This window comes from Wyeomyia smithii, chromosome 3 (genome assembly GCF_029784165.1).
Source record: "Wyeomyia smithii strain HCP4-BCI-WySm-NY-G18 chromosome 3, ASM2978416v1, whole genome shotgun sequence".
NCBI classification, from domain to species: Eukaryota; Metazoa; Arthropoda; class Insecta; order Diptera; family Culicidae; genus Wyeomyia; species Wyeomyia smithii.
The window spans coordinates 196,990,395-197,015,277 of record NC_073696.1 but is presented as its reverse complement, the minus strand read 5'-3'; the positions used below and the strand labels follow the sequence as shown (position 1 = coordinate 197,015,277).

The following is a 24,883-nucleotide window of genomic DNA, read 5'->3' as shown; positions in this document are numbered from 1 at the left end:
CAGCACCGTACTATCCTATCGGTAGTCAGAAATCAGATTCATAACATGTAGGGATTTTATTACATTTTTATTAAATAAAGAAAAAAATGATTTTAGGTTTTTATTTTTTTTTTTATCAGAAAGACAACTTTGCCAAAAACGTAACACCAACTAAATAAACTGTTATGACTTTTAAAATATTTGTTTTCATCAACACCTTTTTTACATAGCATTTTTACACGCCTATTTACACATATTCCCCCAGTCCCACCAGTCGTGATTAAAAAGTAGAATGTGGAATTGCTTTTATTTTTCAAAGCAACTTCTTATGTTCTAATATCTGCCTCACGCCAAAAATAAGCTTTGGTAACAAAATAAATATAATGTGTTGATTGCAAACATAAATTCTGAAAACAGCATGCAATATTACATACACCCTAGTACCATCGCAGCCTACTTTTACAGCTTGCAATGTGGCGCTATGGTAAACATTAAATCGGCCGTTATTCGTGGAAATTAACGTTTTCATATTCTCTGTGTGACATACTGTTGTATAGCAGCAAATTGTACCTTTTGATTATCTGTTAACATGTACTGTTTAGAACGTATTATCAGGTTTAAAAGTTGGGCGGTTTATTGTTAAAAGTAACAAGGTAGTTGTTAAAGGTAGAAGTTGGGCGGCTCAATTCGTGTATATCATTCCACTTCTGATTGTCTATTGATTCGATGAGCGTGATTTGACGTTTAAAGCTACAATACATTATAGTAACAGTGGCGGTAACCGTTCGCTACATCCCACGTGCTGCGCAACGTAATGAAACGTATGAAAATGTAACCTGAGGGATGTTCATTCTATTTCATTAGAGCCCTCAATGTATTTTAAATTTTATTAATCAAAAACGTAAAACATTTGTCATCAATTCGGAACTTGGGTTTTTTTTTCTACTACAGTTTTGTTACCCTTTACTATGATTTACCTACCATTCACCTACCTATGGATTTAGGTTTACCCGTCCCCAGTGGAAGCAGTCTTCAGCCAAACAACAGGCAAGCAGCATAAAATCCGTACCACTTTACCTTTGTCGCATCAACAATTTCTGCCTGCGGGACAACTGACAGCAACTTGTCAGTCCCGTTTAATCATCAGTCCGATCCAAGTGCTCTTTGACAGCAGAAGTTCATTTGCTCGCACTGCAAGCAATTTTTTATGTTGAAAGATTAATAGATATGCAAACAAAACAACGACAGCAAGAAGATTTTCAATAGTAGGATTTGTTTTTCAATAAAAGTTATCATGTTTAAGATGTAGATTATTCAGTCAGTTCTCCGAAAAAAGCAGTACAATGATTCGGTCGCGTTCAATCATTTATTAATAGCTACATTATGCTCATGCTACGACGGCCTCAGCAGTGCTTTGTCTTGTTTGCTTAAGTGGGCTTCTTCTACCGAAGCTGTTGCAGTGATTATAAATGAAATGGTTCGGTGAAAATATGTCGAAGCCGTTGAATGGTAAACGAGCAGCAGGTTTCGGCTGATAAGAATAGCTCTCGGAATAGCAAGCTGATGTTGCCGTATTAGAAGAAACCGAAAACGAATCGCTGTCATTCGGGCTCACCCAGTTTTATCTGTTCGGGTGTGGGTTCTAATTGAAAAGTGCGCCTGAAGGCAGTGATTTCATCCAAACCGTAAACAGCCCCCCGTCAGCCGAAGACGGAAACCTGAACCGAGAAAAACAAGTGATAAAGTGCTTAATTAGTAGTTGCCGGCAAGCGTGTAAACTATCTGTTCCCGCAACGAACGGATCTATTTCGGAAAAATTGAAAACCAAGAAAAAAAAGGGTGGACACAGGATGGATTTGGCAAATCTCTTTCTCTTCTGCCTGATGTCCTGCGTGATTGGCGCCGTGCTGATGCTGTTAATACAGTACTACGCGTTCGTGCGATATTTCCACCTGCCGGAACTGAGCGACGAGCAGGAACAGTACCGGAAGTCAGCCTTCAGCGAACCCTACGTGCTCCCGGATGTAAGTGTTAATAAAATAAAAGTTTTACGTTTCTGTGCATGGAATTTTCAACGAGACCTTCATAGTTGAAGTTTTTAGCATTTTTACTAGTTCGTAGTCGTACCTTTAGAGGTAGATTTATGTTTGCGTACTTTGCTATGGTATAAACTTTTCTAACGTCAAATGTAATCAAACTTTAATTGTTGCCTTTTTTCCATGAAAATGTACGTTTTAAGTGTGGGTTAAAAAAAGTATTTCGTTAGTTTGAAATTTGGGAGTCCCTTCTAATGTCACAGCTAAGCATTTGGAAACATTGAAACAAAGACTTAAGCTACTGACTTATCCTTTTTATGATGAAAAAAATCCTTTTTGTTTTTTTTTAATAATTACCTGTTACCTATACTGAAAATATAAAAAAATTAAGGGTTGCATTTGGAAATTTTAAAATCGCCTATTAACTGCAAACTTCTTTTATTGCCGAAGATAGAAATCGTTGATTGTAAATATTTCAGAATCGTACACACGTAGCCGAATCTTTATCGGTCTTGAGTTTCAAGCTTTTATCAAAGGCTGGCTGACTTATTTATTGCAACGACTAGCAATCGCTGGTCATGCCTTGTGAGCATAATAATAAACTTCTAACATTTAGTTTTCGGCAACAGTGAATTACGTTTGCAAGTTTATTGGGAGCAGAATAATAAATATAGTTTGGAATTGAAGACGTTAATCTTGCAGACACAATTAAATAATTTACCAGATCATAGGTTTGCCTTTCTAAATTATATTCGAGCTTGAATGAATTTCAACATTATTAAGACATGTTACTCATTTCTAATCTTTGTGTTACGCACAATACAACTTTTGATTTTTATCGTTTGATTTTTTTTGGAAAATTTTTTCGAAACTTCAAGAAATGTTTACAGGTATCGCCCAAGAGCTCTGGAAAAATAAAAAAAGATAAGCTTTCCAATAGTTACTGTGATTTTTGGCGCTTCGAATAGTCTCGAAAGTGCATCAAAAGACCGAATAGTAATTGCTCGCTGGGTTCGCCATTTCTCTGTTTGTTTTTGGGTATACCTGATGCACTTCCGAGACGTCTCTGGGTACCAAAATTGTAGCGATGGTTAAACAAGCTATATTCTTTATATTTTTCCTGTTTAAGCTCCAGGGCATTTTTTCATGTTTTCTTTAATCGTTTGAATATCTTGTTTTGACCAAGATGAACAACTTCTCTAATAAAGAAATGAACACAATGATAGGTATGTGTTACAAGGCACTCCAAATTATATCAACTTGGAAGGTAGGGTCATTTACAGTCTAACGTAATTTGTATGAGGGGAAGGTGGTTGCGTTACTTTTTGTTACGTAGGAGAGGATGAGGGTTGAAAAATGGATTAAAAAAAATACTCGGACAACGCCACAAAAGCTCATCTACTGGTGGCAGTGGGGTCCACTCCTTCTATGCCAGCCCCAAAGAAAGTGCAAAATCCTCACCTAGAAATCGACGATGACGATAGGGACGCCTTTTATGCGCAATTGAAATGAGAATACGACAGCTGCACGAGGCATCATATCAGAATCGTTATTGAAGATTGCAATACTCAGGTTGCGTAGGAGGTGGAATCTAGATCGATTATAGGACGATTCAGTGCACATGAGCTCACGAACAGAATTGGTCTCAGACTCATTGATATCACTGCTTCCAAAAATCCACCGATTCCCACGAAAAGCAAAGTTAAAGATATTATCGTACAGTTTTGCGAATGCTATGTGCTTTGGACCAGTTTTGATGCTGTATGTAATAATGATGGATGAAAGAGAAGAATGGGCCTAAGTTAGCGCTACAATAATACAGCCTACGTGCGTCTGATAGTGAAACCGGCCGGAAAATAATGTGCGAGTTGAATTCCAATTGAAACAGGTAGTGAGAAGAAGCTCTTTGTTAACAAGAGGAAATTTATTCAGAATCTGAGCGGCTGATTTTAGGTTACTGTTTAGATTTTTACTTAGGAACTAATTTTGGTAAATTTGCTCGAAAAGCTCGTTCAAACTTTGGCGTTTTCATTCAACACGTTCATGCAAAAAAAATAAAAATTGGTAACTGAAATGGATCTGCCTAAACTTAACTTAATTTGATAAGAAAACAAGTAAACTTAGCATTTTACTGAAAATATTCTACCCCAAAAAACAATGTTTACTTTATAGGCAGCTTTTATTAAGCATATGTCGTACTGGTGCTGTTGAAGAGTATTGAAGAGCTGCTACCCAATGATTATGCAGCAGGAGTAAACATATGCTTATTGGTATGGTATTGAAGTAACGTAGATCAACTTTTATACAAAATGTTTCGAAAAACAAAAAAAATCAGCATTTTTATTATTTTGCGAATTTTTTCTACACTCTTGTTAGAAAATTTTCTACATTATACATCGATATGGGGGAAAAAACATATAGTGGACCACTTGTCAGATTAACTCAATTTCTCTTAACATAGGACAGAACTACTTCCTTGGATAAACCACTTCCTTCAGCGGACCACGCTGACTAAAAACTATTTATTCTCTGGATATAAATTGGAATTTACAAATATTTTTCGCGGTTTCGGAGCAATTTAACCGGATAAGATATTTCCCGATGGAAGTTTTCTGAAAATCCTTTAAATTTTCACATAAATTGAGTCAATCTGGCGGGTGGTCCACTATAGGAAAGCGATCAACTATAGGTTGATTTACCCTATACATGTAATTCCGATGCAGATTAACTGGATAAGATTGAAACTTATGCGAAAACTCAAAGGGTTTCCAAGAAACTTTCGTCGAGGAATGTCTTATCCAACTAATTTGCGTCAGAATCACGAGAAATATTTCCAGCGTTAATTACCTTATAATGGCCTAAGCGGACCATCCGCCAGGTTAGTTCAATTCATGCGAAAATACGAGGGATTTTCAGAAAACTTTCATCGGGAAAACATCTTATCCAGTGAATCTACATCAGAATCACGAAAAACATTCATAAGTTCCGATTTATGTTATGAGAAATTCAGGTAATCTGACGAGTGGTCCACTGTAGGTAGGCGGTCCACTATATGTTAACCGAATTGTATAAATATTTTACGTGATACGGACGCAGATTGGTTGGATGAGATGTTTCCCGATCAAAGTTTTCTGGAAATTCCTTGAGTTTTCGTATAAAATGAGTTAATTTGGCGGGTGGTCCACTATAGACAAGAGGTCCACTATAGGATAATTTACACAAAATTTCAATTTAGATTGAGAGAATAAACAGTTTTTCGTCAGGGTGGTCTACTGAAGGAAGTGGTCCATCCAATATAGTTCTACTCCAGTATAGGATCAACGACTGTTGTATATCTCAATCTACCTGTGAATTGAGTAGATGGTGAGAACAGTATTGTTTTTTTTCTATTCAAATGAAATCTTTTTCTTCGCACAATCATAAATTCTATCTTCTTAGATTAGACATAGGTTAGCACAGTTCGGCAAATTAGGGTAAATTAACCTGTTTCCCGATGAAAGTTTATTGATAATCCCTCGAGTTTTCGCAAAAATTGAGTTGATCTGACGAGTCGTCCACTGTAGGAAAAGGGTTCACTATATTTTATTTGTTAGGGAATTAGGATTACGTTGTTCATTGATGTGAACTTTTGTAATATATCCCAGTCAATTGCTATACGTGTCGCTTTGCAAAATACAATGACCACTATTGTTGTGAGTGATCAGGTACCTGCACCGACACGCTCCCAGTCAGGTAAAATATGGTGTATGACGCCAATCACCTTTCCAGGATTCAAAGACCAATTTTCTTTGGGCTGTAAGAAGCCATGTATTTTCTAGTCTGACAAACATACGCACATTCAAGGATTGCAAAAATCTCTGCTTGAAACACTGTTGGCCAGTGTCCCATTGCCACTGAAATATTGATTCCAGGGCTGAAGATTCCTGCACCAGTTTTTGTATCTATTTTTGAGCCCTCTGAGGGGAATATCGTTGAACCGGGACGGACATCAGGAACTCCGACTTCCCAGTCTGTACGCGACGTTTCGCATACCTTGTAGGGAATATCATGGTTATCCTGTGGTGCCATCCAGTCTCCATTCATACTCATCACTGGCCCTCTTTTGAAAAAGTCCAGTATAGTCAGGTGACCCACAAGATCACCTGACAAGATAGTTTATGTTCTTTTGAGCCTCAATGCACTCTTTTCTGCTTCTATTTGCATGTATTCGTACAATGGCAACACATGAAGAATTGCATCAAGAGATTTTGATGGGGTGCTGCTCATTGCTCCTGTTATAGCAATGGACGCAAGTCGTTGAACTTTATCTAGCTTTGTTCTGGCGGTGAATCCTTTGGTGTTTGGCCACCATAATAACGCAGCGTAGGTCAGTTTTGGACGTATAATCGATGTGAATATCCACATCACCATTTTCGGACTCAAGCCCCACTTTCTTCCAACGGTTTTGGAGCACAACCATAATGCACTGACCGCCTTGTTGATTGATGTTGTCGAACTTTCCTCTTACCAAGATGACTATGTCATCTGCAAAGCCCACAACTTCGAAACCTTTTGCTTCTGAGCTTTTGAGAAGATCGTCCACCACCAAAGACCACATAAGTGGCGAAAGAACTCCTCCTTGCGGACATCCTTTCGTTGCCCTTACCGTAATAGACGAACCTCCCAACTCAGAAGTGATTTCTCTTTCTGCAAGCATGGTATGAATCCAGTTAACAATGCTCGTGTGAAATCCTTTGTTCTTCATTGCACTAGACATTGAAGAATAGGACGCATTATCAAAAGCACCTTCAATATCCAAGAAAGAGCACAGCGCAATTTCTTTAGTTGAAAGTGACTTTTCAATTTTCATGACCAGCTGTTATTTTCAATTTTCTTGAGCGCTGTTATAGTGGATTTTCTAGTTTGATAGGCAAACTGGAACTTTGAAAGCGGTTTTGTTTGCATGTAAGATGTATGAATGAAATCATTCAGCACTTTTTCCATTGTCTTCAACAAAAGCGAAGAAAGACTAATGGGTCTGTATGATTTAGGATGCGTCTTATCACGCTTCCCAGTTTTAGGTATGAAGATTACTCTTACTACCCTCCATTTTGATGGAATATGATTCAACCTTAAACTGGCCTTGAAAATCTCAATGAGAGAAGGAATTAGTATTGCTTCACCTTTTTGAAGCAATGCTGGAAATATTCCATCTACACTTGCAGACTTGAAGGGCTCAAAGGATCTCATAGCACTTTCCAGAACCAGGTTGTCGTAAAAATTTCATCCCCCACATCTGATACAGTATTTTCCGTTCTAGCATACCCAGAGCTAGTCTGCGTAATACAAATTTCAACTAAATCAGAGATGGCTGAATCCGTCTTTTCAATAGAACCGGGAAAATACGTTTCCATCATTAGATTTAAGGTACCACGAGGACCACTAGTACAGATTCCGTCATGACGCTTTAGATTGCCAAGCTCAACGGTATGATCTTTGGCAAGAGTCTTTTGTAATCTGGAAACAACTGGAGTTCTTTCTATAGATTCACACATTTGAACCCAAGACCTCCTTTTAGATTTCCGGATTTCATTGCTATATTCAGTTAAGGCTCTTCTATATTGAGCCCAGTCTGAAGTACGTTTTGCTTTATTAAATAGTTTCCGACTATTTTTTCGAAGACTTTCAAGCTTCTTGTTCCACCATGGCACGTCCCTACTTGATGACGATTGTTTGGCGAGACAACTATTATTGTATGCATTTATCACCATTTCATTTAGCTGAATTGTCATAGATTCCAATTCTGAAACTGTTTCAATTCTGCTACAATTTAAAGGTAAATCTTTTCGCAAATATTGTGTATATTGCTCCCAGTCTCTTTTTTGGGATCTCTGTAAGTAACAGATTTATTTCACAATCTATTTATTTCACAATCTATATTCATCTGACAATGATGAGTCTTAATGAATTATTGAATTAAAAATATAGTCAGGTTGTTCGTAAAACATCAATAACTCGCTGACGAAAAGCGTTGATCGGCATATTGAAGTCAAATAACTCATAAAACTCATTAAAGCGGCGGGATATGGCGCGAATCGGATCGTGGGAACCATAAAGTCGACTGCGCGGTTCCAAGTAAAAAAAGTTTCTGTTACGCAGTGGTCTTTCAGGAGCGTATAGATTGAGCTGGGTCAAAATACTTGGGCAGTCGATGTGGCCAGTCAATAGTTTAGCAGCAAAGACGGCCTGTGCGATTTGTCGTCGATGTTCTAATGGTTGAATACCGAGAAGTCGGCAGCGGTTTTCTTATGGTGGTAGGTTCTGTGGATCCCGCCAAGGGAAAAAGCGGAGAGCATAGCGGATGAATTTTTTCCGCACCATTTCCATTCTGTGTGACCAATTTGCATGGAAAGGACTCCATACCACAGAACTGGTCTCTAGGTTTGATCTCACAAGGGAACAGTACAATGATTTGAAGCATAACGGATCACGAAATTCATCAGCAATCTTGAATATAAACCCAAGTTGTCGGTTTGCCTTAGCGATAATGCTGTCATAATGGGTTTTAAATGTCAGTTCGTGGTCCAAAATTACTCCGAGGTCTTTTACACACTCCACACGGAAAAGATGTTGATTTTCAATAGAATATGTAAATTCGATTTGCGTACGCTTCCTATTAAAAGAGATCGTGTTGCATTTATCTATGCTCAGCGTTGAGCAGTTCGTTCCACACCAACTCGCAAACGTGTCCAGGTAATTCTGTAGCTCCATACAATCACGCAAACACTTAATTTTTTTAAACAGTTTCGTGTCGTCAGCATAAAACAGCCCGCAGCCTGGTGGCAGCAGAAGAGCAGCGTCGTTGATGAAGATAGAGAAAAGTAGCGGACCCAGGTTACTACCTTGAGGAACTCCTGACATATTGGAAAAGCGGTCTGAAACAACAGATCCTACTTTCAGACAAACTCTACGCTCAGTCAAATACGACTCAAACCAGCGTACGGAATCCGATGTTATACCGAGCCTAAGCATTTTACCAAGCAGTATCCCGTGGTCCACTTTATCGAACGCAGCCTTCAAGTCCAGATAAATTGCATCAGTTTGAAAACCACAATCCATGGTTTGTACACAGCGAGACACGAACTGCATTAAGTTTGTGGTTACTGACCGTTTAGGAAAAATCCGTGCTGCTCGGTGTCAGTATAATGTTTACAGCTAGCGAATAAAGCGTCGTTAATATTTATCTCGAACAACTTAGAGCAAGCGCACAAGGATGTGATGCCACGATAATTAGAGATGTTGCGTTTATCACCTTTCTTGTGAATTGGAAACAAATACGAAAATTTCCAACGGTCAGGAAATTTACATTGCTGCACAGATAAATTGAATAGCTTAGCGATTGGCGAACAGAGAACTTCTCCACATCGCTTGAGAACCGCTGAAGGAATACCATCAGGTCCAGCGGCATACGAAGCTTTCAGCTTACTCAGGGCAATGACAACATCCTCTGTATTAATAAGCGGCAGTCGAAATGAAAACACGTCTCGGGGAGCTGCATTGCTGGCTATACTGACTTGTTCGGGAGAGGCAACAAAACCGTTGAAAACTTGCTGGAACTGCTGGGCAAATAGATCGCATTTTTCACGTTCGTTGTTAGCAACGGAATCGCCCAAAAACATGGAAGAGGGTAATCCGGCTTCCTTCCGTTTATCATTCACGAACGACCAGAACTGTTTTGGGTGTGTGCAAAGATTATTTTGAATGCGTTTCACGTACCGGTTGTACAAATATCGGTTGTAGTTGCGATACTGGCGGCTAGCGATGTTCAATCGATTTTTGTTGTATGTGGCAGCGGGAATGGTCCAATTCTATCAAATGTAGATGGACACACGGACTCATCCCGGAGATAGCCGGATGGATCGATAGGCGCCATGGGGCAGTTACCTTCCACCTGACACAGATATTGTCAGGCCATGGCTGCTTTGGGCACGCGGAGTCACTTATGCGTCCACAATGTGAGGAAATAGAAAACCGCTGAGCATGTGCTGATATTGAGAAAGATGTGCGACGATGAGAGCGCCTGGAGAGCAGTCATCACGGCTGCTTTCCGGATCGTTCTCACGCTGCAAGGCACCAATTGATGGAACACCCATCGAAATGCCAGTGAAGGCTAACTCTGCCTTTACGAAGTCAGCCAAGTCGTTAAAAAAAAGAGGGTGCACTAAGCACAGTCGCCCTTCTCCCTGAAACAATGGCTAACGATAGTCCCAGGGAGACTCGAGTTCGAGAAAAATGAAGAAACGTAGCTTCTCAATAACACCTTCTCATCTGGCGTGTCACATGATTTTTTGCAGTACGAGTACGGGCCCGGTCTTTCTCGTTCGTCACTTCTTGACAATCCAATCGTATCTTCCTTGAAGTGCTTAAGTTGTACACGTTGGCCAGGCAGGCGCAAATCGTTACTACCACGAGGTGGTGGTCTGAGTCGACGTTTGGGTCTAGGAAAATCCGCACAACGAAGACGTCTGAGAAATGCAGACCGTCAACCAGAATATGGTGGATCTGTGAGCAGTCTTCATCATTAGAGTGTTGCCATGTAGTTTTGGATATACAGATTGCCATCCCTCCGGCTGTGGCGAAGTTCACCAACCTCAGGTCATTTTCATTACTGGTAGCATGGAGGCTATGTCTATCAATGATAAAACGGAATAACTGCTTCCGTCCAACCTATGCTTTAGCGTCTTCGATGACGATCGCCATGTCATGTTTTGGCCACTCTCTATATGTTTTATCGAAAAGCTTAAAGAACTCCTCCTCGGGATTATCGCTTATCAGTGCGGTAATTGAAGAATTTCCGTTGATGACACACTTGATCAGTTTTCCTTGTATGACGAAACCGACGCCTCTTTTGTCCATGTCGTCGTCACTGAAGAAGATGTGTAATTTAAAGGTCATTCCCGCGATAGGATCTACCGCTTGGAGCTCAAGCTCACTCGTCTTCGGTCACCGCATGTCTTGGATGGCTCCACTTACACTTTCCGCACTACCCTGACTGAGATACTTACGCGTGCTTGTTTCAGTAGAGCTCTGACGTTCCGCGATGACTAGTCTCGCTGGCGAGACCCCGCATTTGATAATTCAGCCGCACGGAATCAGTTGGTTTTTGGGCCGCCCCTGACTTGGGGAATAGACGCTAAGCTGCTCCCCTAGCGGAACAGCTCCTTCTTTCCTGTTAGTATACGACCATGTCTCCAGTAATTCACCGATCTTGGTTGCACATATCCCAATCGGTATGACGTGGAGGTGGAGATAGGAGTTGCTGGGCAGTATGCTCAGGACTACATTGAGGTCTATTTTATGCCAACTAGTACGGGTTGTACTGCTGGTACGCACTGTCCAGTCGTTTACCAACCACACCACCAGGTTATGAGATATGAAGTCAGCGATGTTTCGAATCTTTTCTATTTGATAGGGTGGAAATAAACGACGAAAATTTTCAGCTATACGGCTAAACGTCCTCAAGTACCTGGACATGAAATCATTAATTTTTTTTTAACTCGTATTCAATACAGTACAACATGTTATTCTATAGCCATACTAAAACGAAATTTTTATTTATCGACAACCAGGTTCAACTACAAGCATTTTATCGCGTCGATTTGACCAGCTGTGCTGCAATAGCGAATCGATGGTGTCAGTGGTATGCTTTTAATTGATTCTGTACATTTTACATACGAACTATTATTTCACAGTCCGTCGTACTGGAAATGCTGTGATTCAATGTACACTGCAAAACCGCTACCGCAAGCATGCATATCAATGAGTATTCAAATATATCAAAAACACATGCGTTTAAGCCAATTATCAGGTGGCGCAATTGATGTGCTTATTTTATCATATTCTGAACTTTTTCAATGATCCTATGTCGAAATTGCTGTTATACAATATTCGAAAACCTTATTAGAATGGAATCAAATACTGAAAAGGAAAAAGCTCTTCTCAATAGAATCTGTCATATATTTTTGGAATACAGATAATATAGATATTACCATCACAATATATTCGTAATCCGGTCTCACCATTATCAAACAAAAAAGCTATATTTTTGCTACCTGTTTTCCCTTTTTCTACCCACCAACCGCAGTAAAGATTAAGTTTCAGCAATTAATAGGTACCTATTTTGAAATATTCGCTTGCGGGAACCTGTTTGTAAAAAAAGAGTCGAGCCTACACCAGCGGAGCCGGGTGATTATTTTCCAAATGACATCACCGGTCAAAGGAATACGAAGTGACTAAGGCTAGAGTTAATTGCTTGCTAGTTAATATGCCTCTGCCGGATAGAATGCCAGGTATACAAGTTGCCAGGAGGCAAGTTGTAATAGTAGTTTTTGTTTCTATCAAAATCATCGATTTTCCAGACTTCAATATTTAGCTTCAAGTAACACGGAAAACTGAGAAAAATATGGTTCACCCTCACCACACTTACCCTCGTGCACCACGTGCCACACTTATTTTTAAACCTCTCAGTGTGTGTTGTTATCCGATGCAAGAACTGATTAGTAAGTCAATTGAACCATTCGCCGTATATAATTGTTCAATTTCATATCGATCCGGATTTCGCACAGCGGCGGAAACAGATGGAATTAATTATTGACACTCCTGCGGCGCGTAGCAAGTGTCGATGATGGTTCATGCTTTCGTGTGGAGGAAGTCAACAGCGAAGAGCGAATACATATTGAGGAGGTTGAACTTTCACGCATCAGAGCATCGGCATCGGTTAGAACGTGACGTTGCCGTTCGTTGTCAAGCGCCAGAGTCGCGTTCTCGCAACAACTAACAAAGAGTTCATTCTATCGGCAGCCTTTCGCTGTCCATGGATAGATAGTAAACCTGTGACAACTATTAAACAGGGGCACAAGTTCGTAGCCAGTAGCGATGTCATTTATTGATTTTTGAGATATGAATCAAACGATGCAGGCAGAGCAGAAGCATCGAGCAAAAAACTTTCTGTGCCCCAATTAAAAACCAACCTCAAGGGCTACGTATAATCGTGTGCCATAAAAAAAAAACTTTTTATTATTACATATGGAGCGTGCTGTTGGAATTTAATTCTTAGATGTTTTATTGCACGGTGAAGTTAGTTATTTTTTTGTAATTAAAAAATAATTTTGATGAAAAATTTGAGATAACCTCTAGAGCGTCCATTTCCTGATGATTTTCAGCTCCCCGAGATTCGAGAAATTAAAACTAGATATCTCACGAAATCCCTGGATCTCGAAAAATGAGAAAAAAATGCAAAAGTAAAAGAGGGGTGATTTATTTAGTTTGGATTTCATTTTTGTCATAAGAAGGGATAAGACTTCGAAATTTCCCGAAAAAAGTCCTCATGCAAAATTGAAACTTTCAAAATCGATCGTTTTATGATTAATATCTCAGAAACAGGAAAACGTAGAGATCTGTCGAACTAAATTTCTATTTTAAACAACGGCTTCTACCCGTTAACATTCAAGTTCATTAAGCAAACAATGTGTGCAGTAGGGAAAGCGAAAAATAAGCGAACTGGAAATATGATACAGATTGGAAAAAATATACCGCATTCCGACGGGATTTGAACCCATAATCTCCCTGTCTCCAGCATGGTGTTTTGACCAATTAAACTACGAGGGACGGGGGTACTGTTCCACAATCTATATGCGTATCACATTTCACTGCCGACTTATTCTATTGCTCTTGCTAATTTAGCCCTACGGAGCACCTTCCGTTGTTGTGTCACACTTGCAAGCAGACTGACTTTGGTCTCGATCACACAGGTCTATAAGAGTTATCAGCGTCAGCTGACTCTTCTGTGTGTGATAAGACATTCCTTCCAGTCGTATAAATAACGCTTGCACAGCAGTGTGTGTAGTTAGGGATGAGTAATAGAATAAGTAGGCAGTGGAATATGATACGCATATAGATTGTAGAGCAGTACCACCGCCCCCCGTAGTTTAATTGGTCAAAACACCATGCCGGAGACAGGGAGATGGCGGGTTCAAGTCCCGTCGGAATGCGGTATATTTTTCCAAATCTGTATCTTATCTCCAGCTCACTTAATTTCGCTTTCCCTACTGCACACATTGTCTGCTTAATGAACTTGAACGTAGAGATCTGGTTCAAAAAAAATCCTGGGACTTGGGACTCTATCTTTCTTATTTTTTTTTCTAAGATGACACCAGATCTCGACGTTTGATACATTTTTGCATGTTTAAGATATTTTGTATCAAAAATAATGTTTCGATTTCTACATTTCATAAACTATTTGCTATCTGTGCATTTTTTCATAGTCAAAAAGTTAAACTCTGACCGCTTTGAGGCTCCACTTCCAGTCCAATTGAGCTCAGATTTTTCATGGGGCATTTTTTCGAGAAGACACTATCGCTAAACGAAAATTGAAAGGTAGTTTTTTCGCATTCATTCTGTTAGCATCCTAAGGAGCATATTATTAGACAAAGAGTGAGAAAGATGATTCCCCTAGTAACAATATTGGTTTTATTAAAGGTTTATAGCGCTTAATACAGACAAAACAGCGCTATAAAACTTTGATAAAACCAATTTTTTTACTTGGGTCATACCAGGTTTGTTTATATATAATTACAAATCAAAGACCAAGAAAGGTGAATAAAAGCTAGTCATAAACAAATAAAAGTCTGGCATTAATTTGTAGCTTAAAACCGGTTTTCCAATAATTTCCATTGAAAAAACATTTTCCTGGATCCCGGGATTTGAATTAAAATTTCCCTAGAAATTATATCCCGGGACTCTGTAGTAATGACTTATTGTATTAGTCCTTCAATATTTCGTTGTCAATTTTGGCGTCAAGGCGTATCGCTAGAAAAATGCGCTGGAGCGTTGTCTTGGCGAAAGAGCACTTTTTTCGTTGCAATATGTAGTTTTGTCGCTTTGATTTCAACGTGCAATTGATCCAATAATGTAAAACAATATTGTCTGTTGAATAGACACATTTTCTTAGTTACAAAAATAACTCCCATAAGGCAGTGCGGGTGGTTGATCGTGGCATGCTAGGAACGGGACATAATAGTAGAGGGTGATACGATATTGGTCTTAGGGGAAATTACCTTCCTAGTAGTTTAATTTTCAAAAAGAAAGAAGAAGAACCCCAAGCCACGTCATGAAAGCTAAAATTTCCCAATCTCCCAATCAAACGGGGTGAGAGGAGAAGAATTTTTATAAAAATACGTAGTTTTGTGATCTTGTACTGAAATATTTTGGAAACTCCAAAATTCACTCTTACATACCATATTTTATCTACCTGGCATGATTTGATACATGGAGCAGTTGATACGTATGAAAATTCCCAGTGCAAGCTCATTTTGTTCGAAAAATTAGAAAAAAACACAGACATATTTGCATCTCACGAAAACGGGGAGGGCTACAGAGGGGTGGCACCTTTACCAAAATTTAGAGCAACTATTCCCCTTGAATAAAATTCCAAGTTTTCCCAAATCGGCCGTTCCAGTGCTGAGAACGAGCATTTTAAAAAAACAAGTTCCGTCCCGGGTCTTTACGGGTTAATTAAATCAAAGAACAGCCGTTGCTCAACCTGTGCTCTGGTTGGAATATATATTGAGGCAATATAAAGCTCTTCACTTTGTATTATCCTTCAACATGCGACAACTTCAATGCCTTGAATCGAGGAATACTATAGAAAAAATGGCACTTCTTAGAAGTACTCCTACATTTGGGGTGACTCGATCAAGGTGAATAACAATAAAAATCACGGAAAGTAAGATTAATATTCGAAGTAAGCCATATTTCAAAAAGGGAAAATGCATCGCATTTGTTTTTTTTTTCTATTAAAGCTTTAAATGAATCAATTTAATACTTCTACAATTCCACTGTACGACAGAGATAGAATCCTTCACATTAGCAGATAAATTAGCCATCGAAGAATACAACCGCTGCAAGAAGAGGCCATTGGGCTGTTAATTGCTTTAAAAATGATCTACCTGTTGGGAGCAATACTGTGCGAATTTTTTTAATTGGATTAGGTATCTTTAAGGTTTCAAAAATCCAGTCGACAATATCAGAAAATTTCATCAATCCAGAGTTTATTTGGTTATCTGGATATGCAAGAGGAGCCACTAGGGTTTTAGATGTTCCAGGAAGTGCTGGAAACTTCTTCTCAGACTTTAAATTTCAACCAATCAATAATCAATAAATAAAAAAAAATCCAAGCCCATTTTGCTTTGGTTTTACTGAAGCATTTTTTGATTTGTTCATATTATTCAATCCACCTTAAAAAATCTTAGGGCCTTTTCTGGGAAGCCTAGGAGAGGAAATATTTTTCCTCTTTCTAGACTCCCCAGGATTGACGTAGAACGTTTCTGTTAGTGGATCGTAAGTGTCAGTATCATCCGGAAACAGCAGATCAAAGCATGTACACCACGCATATGGAGATCTCATGCCAATTTTCCCCACAGTGAATACATTTGCAGCGTTTACACTGCAAGTATTCTCAGCATAGTCCTCTCCACATTTGCTGCACCGTGCCTTATTGATTTTTTACCGCCGACGAGCGACACAGACCGCAATTGTTAACAGTCAAGTATTTTTACCTCAGGAAGGCTGCTGTTCCAACAGCATCCTTCAAGAGGCACTCGACGGACAGACTCGATCTAGTAAAGAGCTCGGAACAAGCTATATCGTTGGCCTGTTTAAGTTATTCACCACGACACGGAGCTTGGTTGGCCTTACTTTTAAGTTTTCCGTCACGGTTTTGTAGTGTGACGTCAGGTCTTTCGAAATTTGCACAATGTTCAAAGATTTCGACTTTGGTCCTGCTTTGGGTTCGAAATAGACAATGGACAGTGGACTTGCTGTTCTGTCTGGGTTGAGCCTTCTTCTTTGTGTACTCTTAACGATGCTCTACTGTCTACGACAGCACGATCGTTCGGTGCAGGAAGCAGTCAACAACACAGCTGCACAGTAGCGACATTTCTGTAATATCTATCGGATTGGTGATCCCTGTTGCTCTGTGGTTAGCGATGCCGATCGGCTAGCTCTCCCACACTGTTGTGATGTCGGGTTCGATTCCCGATCAGGGCGAGGATCTTTTCAAGCTGGAAATTTTCTCGACTCAGCACTGGAGTACGGTGTATCGTTGTACTTATCCTACGCATGAAAAATGTGCCAAAAACAATATCGATAACGAATTATCTAAACTAATCTGATCGAGACCGCTATTAGCCCCACCGACTAGCGTGCGATATTGTTTGTTTTGTAGAATTGAAAATCTCTCCAAGTCACTCCAGTCCTGCGACAACGACTCTTCCTATCAACTCATCTGGCAGCTTTCCCTCCTCCCTTCATGTGGAAATGGCCCAGTGCAGTGTGATAGCCAGCGTCTCTCTATCATACTTGAAGTGCTCGCTCTGCAGTCCGTCTTTTCGAGTGATTTTGTTGTTCTTTAGCTTCCCGATCTCACAACGAACTTCATCAATATCGTGGGCTGGTACTCGGCCATATGCTGCTGACCTAGTGGTCAGTTTCTGTTCTGCTTTTGCTCGCTCTATCGCCATTTATGAGTCCATCGAAATGCTGCTTTCACCTGTCGCCAACCTCGCTGACATCCGTGAGATGGCTCCTATTCGCGTCGGTGCACACGTCGGCTTGCGGCACTTCTAATAGAACTTCTCACGTTCAAGCTTTTTTCGCCTAAGAATCGTGGTCATGTGGCTCTGATTCCATTTGTACTTATCCTTGCTCTTCCTCGTCGTCTGGCCTAGGTAAATCGTCCAGGTCTGATTCGCATGCACGGTACTACGACGAGCATCTCAACGGCGATGCTACCGCAGACGAAGGTTGTACGGCAATGATTCTAAAAGTTCGTTTAGATGACGACGGGTTCTCGGCCCTAAATCTCCAGGAGATTGAGAAGGAAATCAGCAGGTTGAAGAACAACAAAGCCTCTGGTAGTGATCAATTACTAAGCGAGCTTCTAAAATATGGTGGTTAAGCACTGGCTAGAGCACTGTACTGAGTTATTGTCAGCATCTAGGAGGACGAGACGTGACTGGAGGAATAGATGGAAGGAATCGTATAAAAAAGACGACAAGCTGGATTGTAGCAACTATCGTGCGATCAGGCTGCTAAGCGCTGCCTGCAAGGTACTCTTCCAACTTCAATGTTGTCGTCTATCACCTATTGCAAAGAAATTTGTGGGGCTGGCTGGATTCATTGGTTCCCGCGCCTCCATGGATCAGTGGCAAGTACTCCAGAAATGCCGCGAGTACAACGTTCCACGCATCATCTGTTCATCGACTTCAGAGCAGCGTATGATACAACCGAACGAGATTAGCTTTGGCAAATGTTATCATGAAAGGTGTCATTAGAAGAGCGAGGATAGACACTCGGCTTTGCCGACGACATTGAAGTTATGACACGCAACTTTGATAGGATGACGTAAACAGCAGACATGAGGTAAAGGTAGAGGCCATTCCATTCGGACTAGTTATAAATACGTCGATGGCTCAGTACATGAGAAGTAGAGGCTCGAGGGAAGACTTTGTTAGCCTTTCACCACCGATTCTAATTGACGGTGACGTAATCGAGGTCCGACAAAGATACATTATGGTCGGAAATCATACTTACTTTGGACTCCGGAAAATGCTTCGATCCAACAAAATTCGTCGCTCCACAGAGTTGAACATCTATAAAACACTTATAAGACCGGAAGTCTTTTAGAGCAACGAAACATGGACCTTGCTCGTGGAGGGCTAGGTGCTGTGTACGATCTACGGTGCAGCTGGAAGATAGGACATTGAGACGACGAATGAACCACGAGGTGCATCAGTTTCCTACAGCAACCCCTTTATGATCCATACGACTGAAATCGGAAGGATGCGGTGGGCTGGGCATGGCGTAAGTTTGTCTGACGAAAGCCCAGTCAAAATGGTTCTGGACAATAAACCCAATAGGAACGCGGCGTCGTGGCGCGCAACGTGCTCGGAGGATCGACCAAGTGGAAAGAGATCTCCGCAGTCTATGCAGCCTGCAAGAATGTCGACGAGTAACTATGGATCGAGTACAATAGCGTCAGATCGTAGATACAGCTAATGCCAGACAGGTCTTCGTCTGATTGATGCATGATGCATGCCTCACATGATGTCATACCAGTCGTTTCTGTTAATCAAATTTTGAGTATGGTTGGTACTTCCGGCTCCAACCCTGTTTGAAATGTTATGTACCAAGCTCCTCCATTGTGGGTAGTACCGTTTAGAGTTGATGCACGTAGCCAGGGAGTTCCAGAGCGGCTTGATGTCGAGCCGTGGGGTTTGGCTTTGCCGTGTTGATACATGGTCGACAGTTCCGAGCGCAAACATATCGCAAATAGGTTGTGGTTCTCGATATCTCCTCCAACATTGATGCGTACTTAGGTAATGTTTGAGAAAAACCGGCCATTGATGAGAAGACGGATGGTCCATTGGATTTGGTGTGAGTTAGTTAGGTGATCTCCAAGTTACTTTACAAATTAATTCCATTTTCGTGCGAAAACATTGCATTTTAGGTTTATAAAGCGGGAAGTATATGTAATATTACAGGTATTGACCAAGGAATTGGGAAACGGGACACAGTCGAGGGTGATACAAAATTGGTTTTAGGGCAGAATATTCAATTGGCTAAGACACCATGCTAAAAGCATCAAAGATTCTTGTAAAATTACACACATAGCCCGTTCTCCAAGTGGTTTTGTGGATGTCTTTACAGGGAAAAACACCTCTTTCCCCAATATGCGTGACGTATTTTATAGATGGCCTCTGTTTCCGTCAGAACTCATAGTCATTTGCAATTGAAAACCTCCAGATTATAGTCACGCTGTTAAGATTCGCTTTCAATTATCAATTGTTTCATTTTCGAGCCGTTCAGCTGCCAAAACTAGTGCAAGGGCATACGAGGGACTCACAAAGTGCTCCAAAACAAAAACTAATGATTTTAAATAAGAAGCGAACGTAAGCAGCGTCACTATCGCCTGACGATTTTCAATTGAAAATGACTTTTTAGTATTTTAGTAAACTATCAAATTGGAATCAAAAGTTTACCGCTGTAAGCTTCATCGTCTGAAACAATCACTCAAATCACACATCTTCGTATTTTTTGGCTTTTCGAATAGGTAAGGTTTAAAAATCTGAAAACAAGTTAGATATTCAAATGAGGTTTATTTTTATTTAACGGGTGACAACTAAATTTTTTATGGAATGTTTTTCCAGCTGTTCTACTGATTCATTCCTCATGAAGATACATCCATTGTGAACTAAAAAAAATATTGAACATTTGGGAAAGGTACGTTACCGGCCTCCCGACGAAGTTTTCTTATCGTGCCGAAACAAGAGCGTTGTACGACCTTCAAGTCCGCTTTTCGAATGTATCTCTTAATTCTACCGATTAACTGTTCGCAATTCGTTGATCTCCAGGTATTTTTACACCGAAGAAACTCAAAATCCCAAAGAAATCTTCGATTGGGCGACACTGAGGTGGATTTGTTGAGTTGCGTATTTTTCGGGTACATATGGAGTCAAGTGGCTGTTCAAAAACGTTTGTGTTTTTTTGACGTGCTGTGAAGATATTTTCTCTGACCGAAACACATACTTTTCATCTGTATGGTGTTTTGGAAGAAAGGGAATCATAATATTGTTCCAGTTCTGGTATATATTTTGATTGATAGCTAATCCACTAGGATTGAACCATGATTTGACAAAAAGCAAAAAGTCCTTTTCTGACCACTACTCTGCCGGTCTTCCACTACCTTCCTGGCGGATTATAGGGGATTTATTTATCCCATTTATTTCATTATTTATCTCAGCCCATATATTCATTTCATACAATATGGAAAAACAAATGAAAACAGGAGAAAACGCATATTTTTCTCTTAAACCAAGCTGCTAATCCATGGAATGGATTCTTCTTAGTTCACTTCAGATTCCTCATAAAGTATAATTCTCAGAAACTCACTTAAAAACTCTAAATTTGATATTATAGTCGGGCATCTGCACTTGAAAACTCATTTAATTCAATCAACCAACCTCAGAAAACAAAATCCGCGCATTGTTCTATACGGCTACAACGGGACTCGTTCAGCAGCCAACCAAAGTTTTTTTTTCTTCACTAGCGGACCACTTTTTATTTTAATCACTAAACAAAATCACTTACTACACTAAGAATACTTCAATTTTTGAAATGTTCACCACAAATTTCCAGAAACAAGCTTGAATTAGCAGAAATATATGAGATGAATTTCTACAATTCCTAAATTTCAACTGTATGTATTTTCATCTGTTTTCACTGCGTTGAAGAAAATCAAAAGTTGCCAAATCAGTTTCTGTTAATACGAAAAACTCATACTGAAAATGTTGAATTATTCCGACATAATTGATATAAGTCGACGGCACTGCAGTGGTTATCTAGGTTACCAATTTTGCACATATCTAGGTAACCTGCTACGACGGGCTGTGGCTACGTTCATTCATCATAATGTGATTCATTCATGATTAACAGTGTGATGATATGGAGCGTCGTTAGATGAATAATTGAGCAGTGAATTAAGTTTTGAGATGGTTATGGAAGCGTTGTGAAAAATGGTTTGTTTTACAAAATTCAGGAAAAATATTGATTCCATTAGAGCACGCAAGCATATTTATTTTTTCGTTCAATGATTTCGTGAAAATTTGGTGTTTAATCCGTGCATTCTTCGTGAATATCGGCTTAATGAGATGAATTATGGAGCAGTTCCCCTAGTTTAGGTTCGCAGGAAGCCATACATAATAAAAACCGGAATGTGTTCGCTTTCAAAATGGTTCACCGAGAAGTTTTTTTTGAAATTGTTGTGCAGTTCATAGCGAACTGTAAAATGCACTTGCGGAAAGCTCGTTGTGTGGACACCATTTTGAACCGAACGGAGCATGCATAAACAAAACAAAAAAAAACCGGCATAAAGAGGAACGATAGAGTTTTCATATACATATTATCATTCCTCTCTGAGCGTGTTTGTTTTGGAGTAAAAGAGCCCTAAAAATTCCAGAATTTTAGTTGTCACCCGTTTAGCTGATTTTTCCCAGATTTTGTACAAATACAAGTATAACATATAAAATTTTAAAAAGGTTTAATAAGTTTAATAACTAACTTTAATAATATTAAATCAAATGTTTGTTTCAGAAAAAAAGTTTTGATATTCTGATACACTATTTATTAAATTTTTTCTTAACAAAATTAGATGAATTAGATAATTTGCATGCATACAATCGAATGTTGTCTAAATTTTCAAAATACTCGGAGTTTTACGTTGAGCTATTTTTATCCGTGAGTTTGGTTATTTTCTTCTGACATCCCCTGGAGCTGACCTCGCAGATTTTCATTACACAGCATATTGCTTCACACAACAGTGAACAATTTATTCACCCTGCTGGTCATTACTCATTCTGTCCAGTGCTATTGTGTGTCGTGAACATCTTTTTCAATTGAGTAAAGCGTTTAACGGTCAGTAAACAGTATTCAAATTTATATTGCTCCACACGGAAAGAAAACAAAACACAGCGAGAAATAAAACTAATATGCATTCAGTCCGAAATAATAAAGAAATTTTAATAATCGGTTTGAACGATATTAAATACTAGAAAAAAATGGGAACAGTATTCAACTATCCAAGGTCTAGAATTTACAGTTGTCCAGCAAAATGTAACACGCTTATCGCACAGTCCAGATCCAGACAGCATTCGACATGAGACGAAAAGCTTACTTGTTTTTTTCAGCAAACAATAAAAAGTGCAACACTTGTTAGAAGGAACACTTTCAACTGCAGCCGTACAATGCACACCTTTCGCAAATAGAGCTTTTCACAAGATACTGGCGTGAAAAATTATCAGCATTTTCCATTTTCCCCGGTTACCGCGTACAAAATAAATGCATAAATTTAACACCGCTTCATTATGCAACGGCATGATTTTTGACTCTTTATTGCACTGTCATCGCGGATGAGCGCCCACACCGAAATGCTGTTAATGGAGCTGCAATTGAAAACTTTCCATTCTAAGTAATAATGCTATGCTAATACACAGAATCAGTTGTGAATTTTTTACTCATCACTTGCCAAATTGCTCCACTTGATTAAGAAGTTGATCTGTTTGAATTTTTTAAAGTGAGCGGATACCTGTGGGTATTCCAAATTTCAAGAAAATAATAAAAACTTTTCAGCTAAACTTCGCAGACGCCTCGAAGATAAAGTTTTTAACGTTTATAATTAATCACTGGGTCATCGAAAACAAACTTATTTGTGTCAGTTCGTGAGTTTTCCACCTTACTTGCTGAATCAGGAAAACGGTTTTGAACTACAGTTGCTACTGCTTGAGAACGTAAAGTGTGAGAAAACAGAGTTAAAGTTTTGTATATTTAAAGACTGACTCGGAGCTTCAGATAAGAGCCTGGATAAAACAAAGTTCCAAAACAGTGAGTTATGTAAAATGTTTAATAAGTAATTTGTAAATGCTCCTGAAGAGACACCATACAAACGCTAACGACAATGAATTATGCAAACACCTGAAATTTCAAGTATAAAATGTTTCACCTCGACACTTCGTTTGAATTTTAATGAAGCAGGTATACAGCATTTAGATGGGTCGTAGAACAAGTGGCGATATTCCTATTGTGGAACGACAGGCCACAAAACCGTCACCGAAGCAGAAGTTTTAAACTATCGAATCTTGCGCTTGCCAGTCTAAAGTGGTGCCAGAGCGAAATCCCGCATGACCTGAACAGGAGTTTTTTTGTTTGTATGACCAACTCATACAGGAAACCGCAGTGGTTAATGAACCAACTTCAGCTCAAACAGTGCAGAAGGCTACGTTTGTTCTTCGTGCATACCTTCTTACTGGCTGGTTGCAACAGCATCACGATGATATATTTTTTTGTGTAGCAGGACTGTTGATTTTCTCAACTAACCACGACACGTTCTTTATCTTGTTATATTATCTATGTGAAATCGGACGCAAAAAAATATTATTAAGTTTAATGTAGCCTTGAAATTTCAGATAATAAATAATCTGATAGTTTGCTGTTGATAAGGTGAAATTGTATTTTATTCAAAAGTTCTCGATCGTTGTTGTTGTTAAAAACTGCAATACAGTTGAAAAGATACTTAGCATTGTGATAGCATTAGAAAACTAGCAAGAGCAAAATCCTCAGAATTTATTATGGTGCTCCGGTCGTTATGCTTCGTCATGTGGGCTGCATGTGGGTGGTGACTAAATTGCATGCGGTACGATTTGAGCCCACGAGCGAGTGTAGGAAAAGAATTAGATGCAGGAAAATTTCACCGAATGGAAGGATAATTTTGTTCAGCTCTATGGTGATACCTGCAGTGATGATGGTTGCGTTAGCAATGTTGTCTATTCGAAAAATGTTAGAAAATTACGGTTTCACCAGTTTTGTTTCGTTATTTGACACTTCATCCATTACTAACCATCTCTGCGTTCAATTTTTATCTCGTACGTAGGAGTGCCTAAATGAAAATTAATCCATACAACTGGGATAAAAGCTCTTGACAAGCATGGTTATTTGTTTTTCTCGCCTACGGCCTCGCAACCCACGAAAGTGAATTATGTATTCACATTGAAAACTTCATAATTCAGAAAATCGACAAGGGATGATGTTATGGGCTTGTTTACCACACAAGTTGCAGCCAGAAACACGTGCCGTTTCGGTCCATATCAGTGTCATCACCGTTGCTGTAATTTATGATGGTTTGGATCATGCTTTTTCTTGGAATACAGTTGCTATTGAAGTAGGTGAGAGATTGTATTTGGCGTCAATAAAACGAATTAGCCGCAGTTGAAGCCAGAGCG

General features: G+C 39.5%; 1 protein-coding gene across 4 annotated transcripts in view; it reads left to right on the top strand.

Moving 5' to 3' along the window:
- The first annotated feature begins 1,126 nt into the window (after window positions 1-1,126).
- The window catches only part of LOC129726808 (PDZ domain-containing protein 8), a 67,665-nt gene continuing 43,908 nt past the window's right edge, over window positions 1,127-24,883 (top strand). For all 4 annotated transcript variants that reach the window (XR_008728415.1, XM_055683929.1, XM_055683931.1 and 1 more), the window contains exon 1: window positions 1,127-2,003. Coding sequence is in view for 3 of the 4 variants with exons in the window: in XM_055683929.1 (XP_055539904.1) it covers window positions 1,830-2,003 (174 nt within the window). In the remaining variant the exon portion in view is untranslated. The remainder of the gene's footprint in view (window positions 2,004-24,883) is intronic.